This window comes from Saccostrea cucullata, unplaced genomic scaffold (assembly GCF_032062105.1).
Source record: "Saccostrea cucullata isolate Sc308-1 unplaced genomic scaffold, CSIRO_AGI_Scuc_v1 ctg10101, whole genome shotgun sequence".
NCBI classification, from domain to species: Eukaryota; Metazoa; Mollusca; class Bivalvia; order Ostreida; family Ostreidae; genus Saccostrea; species Saccostrea cuccullata.
In genome coordinates, this window is record NW_026924585.1 from 2,501 (window position 1) to 10,551 (window position 8,051).

At 33.1% G+C, this 8,051-nt stretch overlaps 1 protein-coding gene across 1 annotated transcript in view; it reads right to left on the reverse strand.

The window, feature by feature from the left end:
* Positions 1-2,888, reverse strand: part of LOC134266758 (uncharacterized) — a 4,653-nt gene extending 1,765 nt beyond the window's left edge. The window contains exons 1-4 of the mRNA XM_062748980.1: positions 2,864-2,888; positions 1,950-2,021; positions 439-555; positions 24-135 (exon numbers count right to left, since the gene is read on the reverse strand). Of these exons, the coding sequence (XP_062604964.1) occupies positions 24-135; positions 439-555; positions 1,950-2,021; positions 2,864-2,888 (326 nt within the window). The remainder of the gene's footprint in view (positions 1-23; positions 136-438; positions 556-1,949; positions 2,022-2,863) is intronic.
* Between the last annotated feature and the right edge of the window lie 5,163 nt (positions 2,889-8,051).

Here is an 8,051-nt window from a genome sequence, read left to right on the forward strand (position 1 = left end):
ATGTACAATGAAACTGTATTTACCGTTTTCGAGATCTCAGAATGTAAAGTGCAAGAGATATACTTATCCCTATTGATATAGAGACCAGTATTACACTTATTATTAATCCAATGAGCAATCCATTACCGGTGGAGCCTAAAACATAACATTTCTAAATTAAAAATATATTGTTGCGTTAAAGATTCTAGATCTGTTATGAATTAATTTTCTTTCTGTTGTAGGTCATTTCAGTTACATGTAAGACTGGTGTTGAAGTTAAACTTATGTTCATTATATTTAAACAAAATATTTTATATTTTAAAAATACTAATAAATACCAACTGTAGCAAGATTGAAAATGTCGGGTAAATTTTGGGTAAAAAGATGCATGAAATGTTTCTACTTGTTAACGACTTATGCTTGATCATATAATAATAAAAAGAGGGAAATCATCAAAACCTGTTGTATGGTCAGCTGACGTATCTCTAAAGTCTTCATTAGATAGTACATCTGTTTTCTGAATACCAGACTTCGTCGTATGTTCGCTTCCCCGACTACCTGTTGATTGGAGTAGACCTACATATATAAATTTATCAAAATAGCTTTAGTTCAATTTAATTTATATATATGATATGAAAGCTTTACATGCTAAATAAGAGAGAAGATAAAGACGATGGGCCAGCGATATGTTTTTAAAAAAGTATAAACAATACAAATCCCTGAGTAGGGCATGAATATGAACCCCTGACAATTCAAGACGTTGGTAAGGTGTATACAGTGTAATGGTAGAGAGCAAGCTTTGCTGAAAAGTCACACTTGTCATTAGCCCTATGCATTGATCAATAACATTCGCTAATCCAAATTAGTACGAAAACAAATGACTAACAATTGTTACAAAACAGGTCACCGACTATGCAATTCATTTATACATGAAAAGTATATTTGCTGATGACCTTAGAATGTATGTAGACTCATAATACGTGTTTGTAATTCTTGTAACATGAATTTATTTGTGAGTAATTTAGCTATCAGTTTGAGAATGATTATGCTTAGAGCATGCTCCACCTTGAGTAGGTAATTGTTCAGGAGACAAAAATTAAAAAAAAAAACTATGTACAGGTGAGAGCAGATAATAACTATATAAATAAGGATTGTCGACGATGAAAAAGGTTGAAGTCATTTCGTCTATAACATAATTTAATTGTAAGTTAGCCGTTATCGTCCAGTATTCAATAAAATATAGAAAATATGAAACATATACTGCTGATTCCTTTATGTCTTTTATTTCAGTTTGACTTAATTGAAGCAAATTTCATTCATAATCTTATGCATATAAACCACTTGCTGTAGTCTTAGGCTGGCTAAAATTAATTCTTCCTTTAACGTCATTTATGAGATTTTAAACTTACGAGGATCGGAGGAAAAGGTTTTTGATTGATTGATTGATTATTATTAGTTAACTGCTAGGTTGGAATATTTAAACCATATTCCGTCGGGGGAAAATTAAACAAACATAATTTTTTAACAGATGGGTCTCTACTTATCTTCAATGATAAAAGCGCTGTAAATATATGTAGTCATCTACGTGCCTCTGGATAAATAATAATTTCCAGTAAATCTGTATATAAAATGATCAAAGCTTGATTATACTCAGCTTAAATATACCTCACACTAGGCCATACATGTAGTGCTGTGTATCTTTATGGAATGTAGTTTTAAGGTGCTAAAACTAAGAGGAAACCGGAATAGAAATTTTTTTTTTTTAAAAAGTGGATTTGTTTTTTCAGTGACAATTTCTCTAAAGCCTACACGCGCACGGTGACTCTAAATGTAGAATTATTTGTATAAAGCCTTAAGTTCATAATTTAATCTTGAACTCTTACCTTTTCACTATGCCGAGGTGAAACTGTGTATTCATACTAATAATTTAAAACTGAGGTTGGAATTTTAGTAAAAGTAAGTGTACAAACCTTGTTTCGTATTTTGTAGGAATGTTGTTGATTCCGAACGTCCACAAGATGCAGTGACATTTTTTGAAACATCTAATAATTAATTATACAGAGAAACAAATTATCAAAATGCAGCAATTTATAGACTAAAGTTTAAAATCTTTAATTAATCATTTACTAGAAGAAATGTCTATACAAAAATGTAATGTGTGAATCTTCCGAGCATAAGCTACTTTTTTACCAAAATCATCGATTGAAAACGTTTAAATGTCTTTATATCATTTCATTTAAATGCACTTTATTTTTTCTCTGTCAATTGATGGTCTGTGTACATTTCAATTTTGATAAGTTTTTTTTTGGAAAAGAAATAATCAAGTCCAAACACCGTCAATAACAGAAACTAGTCAAATCATCGATACATCTTCTCAGTTTACAACTTTCTGTATTTGTTTAACTAATATTTAAAACCAAAATTTGTTGATTAAATTGTTACCTTGACCATTAATATTAAAGTAATGAAAAAGAAGAGGTTAATAAATATAATGCAATGCATTTACAAACAATTAATTGTGTTTTAGTTGTAATAGCTTTATAAGTGAGCATTTTAAAAATTGGTAAAAATAAGATACCCAGTTTTAAGGAAAATCGCGTCTCTTAAAATTTCCACTTATATTGTATAAACAAATAATTGAAATGTATAGTTAATTTAATTTTGGTAGATATATCGAGTCAATTTTATTGATTTAGCGTTGGTAAAAAAGAAAGAAAATCGGGATTACGCATCAAGAAATGAAAGTAAAAAATCATTAGTAATAATTTTTTTTAATTCTAAAGTTGATTAATATGAATAGCTATTCATAAAATAATACCGTTTAAAACTGTAAGCGATCTGAACACATGTTCCTCTTTCCCAATGCAAAAAATTAGTGCTTTACTGGTCTGAATAAATTTCAGAAACATGCTGATTGAATTCTTAAGGTCAGACAATAAATAAAGAAAATTCCACATATTTTTCAAACAAAATATAATTGTGTATGTCATTCATTTACAATGCAAACTTTCTAAAAAGGGTAATTTTAGAATCATACGAAAAATACTTTTACGCCTCCATGATAGAAAATGCGGGGGTATATAGTGTTTGTATCGTCCATTTGTCTTTTTGTTTATCTGTTCGTCCTCAAACTTTAACGTTCCCCATTACTTTTCAGTGGGTGGGGCTATGACTTTTATACATCCACAGGTAAGTACCCCGTGACATGCATCTCTTTAAGTACTACGAAATTTGACGTTTTGACCCTTGAGTTTGGCATGATTTTACGCAAAATAACCAAACTTTAACCTTTTCTATATTCTTTTTAACAGTTGGTTCTAGGACTTTCATACTGCGCCTGTGTATCTATTGTGACAGACCTTTCTATAAAAATTCATTTTATTATAGACGTTTTGATCTTGATTACGACCTTAAAAATCGTCCCACATTTTAAAAACAATCTTGTAGAATCGTTTGAACACTTAGAACTAGGCTTTCACATTTCACGGATTTATTCTAATGACAAAACCGTTCACGGTAGTTCAGTCGGTAGAGCGCTCGCTCCGTGATCGGTAGGTCGTGAGTTCGTATCTCGGCCGCGACTGACCCAGTCGATAAAATTGGTAGCAACTGTTCCTTCGCCATACGCTCAGCACTTTGAAGTAAAAGTTGCGGGTCCTTCGGATGAGACTTTAAAAACCGAGGCCCCGTGCCAGCGGCAGGCGTTGGCATGATAAAGATCCCTCACTGCTCAATGGCCCTGAGTGCCAAGTAAAGGTCAAAATTTGAAGCCCTTCACCGATATAACGTTGATATTTGTCCCTGGTTGAAATTGACCCGGGGGTCATTTTTCAACGTTGAATAGTGAGAATAAAGGTGTTGAATTTAGACCCTCGTCCGTTGAAAACTGAGCCGGTGCGTGGAATTTTGATCATGAAACCGGTTCAAAATTCAACAGCATAAAAACACATATTTATGACTTGGTTTTCACAACTGTGATTCAATCCATAGGCGTCGGGAGGGGGGGGGGCAGGGATGCTTACCCCCTTTTTTTGCAAAGATAGACATAATATAAGCATTGAACAATGTGAAATTGGTTTAGCCCCCTCCCCCTTTTTTCAACAGGCACGTTCAGTGTAGGATCCTCACACCACCCCTACCCCCACCCCCGATAGGATTTTCGGGTTTGGACTTCAAGTTTGGACAATGGACAAATTTTCTTTCTCAGATTTGATCATGTTTTTCTTTTTCAATTACCCCCCCCCCCCCCCCCCACACACACACACTTTCAGTTTGCTTCCAACACCAATGTAATCAATGCATACTTAATTCAGTAATTCAGTTTTATTCTTAGAATAAAACATAAAAAAAAAATATTTTAGATTTCAAAGTTACATGTAGCTGAAAATTGCAATATTCCGTGTAATACGAGGAGTGATCAAAAAGTTCGCGAACTATCTCTATATTTACAAAACCAGAATTCAGAACAGATTGAAATTTAGCACACATAGAATCATACAAATGTTCTATAAATAACATATGTAATGGAACGTTTTGCCCCGTGTTTGTGACGTCACAATGTGAAAATGACGTCATAAGGTAGATCACTTGTGACAAAAAATGGTTGATTCAGTCGTATTCGAGAAACGAACGGCTGTAAAGTTAAACGTATATCTTGGAAATTCCTTTGCACAAGTTTATGATAATTTGTACACGGTTTATGAAGACAAAAGACTTGCCAGAAGTTTTGTCATTGATTGAATTGATTGTTCTAGTGAAGGAAGGGAGATGTCTAAAAATGATTTTGTTCTGTTACCCAGTGAAAGCAAACTTGGAAAGAGACGTTTTATTTGGTAAGCAATTTGATATGAAAGATCGCCAACTTACAGTTAGAAAAATAGATAAATATCTTAAATTTACAATAATATAATTAATAAATCCCTGAAATATCGTTTACTTTAGATTTTAAACATATCAGATATGATAAATTGAAGGCATCCATACTTTATCCACATGAAATAAACGACGCTCAAAAGACAGAGGACTTGGGTTTTGATGGTCACCATGCTCATTCTGCAAATGGATATCAGTATCCACCAATACGATTGCCGAGATAAGACCATTTTTGACGAATGGACTGATTTTGTTGTAAAAAAAAAAACTTGCGTGGTAAGAAATATAAGACTCGGAAAATTTTTAAAGCCTCTGTGACAGAACGCCAAGGAGCATGTCACGTGACCGCCTATATCACGTGATACGCGCATGGGCAGAATGGTTGCAGATGCGCATTAAAATTGGAGAGGACCACCTTGAAATATTTTCAACACTAAAACCCTATATCATTTCTTTTTTGGAAGTTATTCAATTAGTTCGCGAACTTTTTGATCATCCCTCGTATTTATTTAAAAAGAAGTACATTTGTATATGTAAATAATGAATGACATAGTTACACAATATACAATTTAGTCACGAAATCTGTTCATTTATTTATTTATTTATTTATTTATTTATTTTGCTATCAAGACTTCATTTATTTTAATTTTAAAATTTGTAATAAATGTATTAGTATTTAGGACATGGTGAGAGTTTAACGCATGACGCACTACGTTTTAATGTTTATTTAGTTATGCACAACATTAATAGCTTATGATGTACGACTTGAAAAACGGATTTCTTTCAAAATAAAAGGTTAAGTGATCTTTCTCGCATAGTTAATCAAACAGTCCAAGACATATTTATATTGTTAAGTAGAGGATGTACAAGGGGGTGATCTCCCCTTTTTGGGATTAGTAACATATACATGTATTTGAAGAATGTGTTCTTTTTTTGTATTTGTGACTGGGCTGTTTTCTTCATTTTTGTAGTTTTTCTTCATCGAAGAATGTTTGCTTTAGATACACAACCCTGCCTTTCAGCGTTATTAAATTTCTGTAATAAAGAAGCTAAAATATAACATTAACCTACCCCCCCCCCCCATCGGGGAAACACAGGATAGTTTATTAGTAATTTTTGAAGCGGCCCTTCCATCCAATTAGAAAAACATGGTTTGGTTTTCAACATTGGCTAGTTTCCCTTTCAACTTTTTGTTTGCTTGTTTGTTTGTTTCGTTTTGTTAATTTATTTTAATTATGGTTTTTGTCATAATTTTCAGAGGGTTTTGTCACCGTACCTCCGCCTCCGAGAAAAACGTTTGATCCTCTCTCTCTCTCTCTCTCTCTCTCTCTCTCTCTCTCTCTGAAGAGGAATGCGCATTTTAGTTGTTTAGACTAAAAGATGTTGCAGGGACGGCGTTTTTTTTTTATATTATTGATATCAAAGATGGTTGGAAGTGTAGCTTCTAGAACATCCCAAACTCTAATTCTAGTTCTCAATCTCAAGGTTATGCTCCAAAAACGATCGATTTTTAGGCCGGGGTAGGGTACTAACAGATAGATTTGTTACAGGGATTTCACCAATCTTGCTTAAAGTCAGCATTACTTATATGTTATGGTCGCTATATAAATCTTTTCACAAATATAACGTATCATTGGCTTCATTTTGACCGATGTGTTTCATTCTTATTTGTAGGCATTTAATTTTGTTAATTCTTATACTGAATTTGACTAGATGGGACGTTCTGCCCACTTGATCAATATAATATTCTACAGGGCTCACTTTCTACACACCAGATTTCCAGGATTTTTGTTTTATGTCCTATTCATAGTTTTGTAGGTATTCATGGATGGGGATTTTAGAAAGTGTTGTCAAAAAATAACGTTGTCATGCTTGAAGATAAGTGAAATCCTGCACTGATCAAAATGTTCATATATACACAGGATGATAGGTTTATTTCTGTTATTCTTGAAAAGGGAAAAATTTTTAAACCGAAATATGAATGCAAAAATACCGATAAATCCCGTTAAACAACTTCCCAGTTCAAAAATTGTTCAAACTCTGAGGTGGGGTCAATATTCAACAGGGTAATTTTTCAACTTGTTGAGGTCATCGGGGAAAAGAAAAAAATATCAAGCTGTTGAAAAATGACCCTGGGTATAAATTCAACGACTTTTGGTCTCAATTTTCAACGGAGAATAAACACCCGTGGTTCAATATTCAGTGTTGAAAAATGAACCCCGGGTCAATTTTCAACTTGGGTCAATATTCAACGTTACACCGGCATACGGTGACGTCTCCATATGAGTGAAAAATTCTCGAGAAAGGCGTTAACAATATACAATCAATTAATCAATCTAATGACAAAAACTTCCTTGATACAAACAATTTTGATCTTGTCTTTGGGTTAAACTTGAATTTAAGAAAGTTCAGAGCTCGCCATAATCTGCCAAACGGGGGCATAAGTGTTTCACAATCATTGTATTTTTTATTTGTGTTATGATTTCATTAATATGAATTTCTTTCCAGCGAAATCAAGATTTAAATAAAAAGGATAAATTTACTTTTAAATAAATGAAGAAGGCGATTTCTGGAGTAATATTTACGAAAAAAGAAGGAATTATTTAGTCATCTAATATACTTCTATGTTTCTATGGCACGAAGATACACCCAACTATTGTTGTACATAAATTCCGTCTTGTAGTTACATACCATTTGATAACACCCGTAAGCAGTAACCAGTGGGCCCATCATTGGATACATTTTCAGCTACCAATTCCACGGTTGTAGAGCGGTCGGTTAGAACAACAACAGGGGGAGATACATGTATAGTACACGGTAATTTGTATATCGCATTGTTACTCTCTGTAATTTTTACTGCTGTCCCACAGTCCACATAGCCTGGATTATTTTCCAAATTATAAAACGATCGTCCACTGAAGTAATGTGAAATTGAACAGCTGCATTGGAATTGTATCTTTCCAAAGTCAATATAAATACTGCTATTAGAAACTTCACTTCCGTCACAACTGTCCAATGATTTTGCTAAATAAATAAAAGAAAATGAACGGACAAAAGCTATGTGCAACTACATGAATTCCCAGTTTTCTATTCTTGCTATGAATTAACGGAGCATAAAAACAAAATGTTTAGAATTATCATTTTTAGCATATGTAGGGCACAAAAGTCTTTAAGAAAAAAATAAAAATATTCATGACATA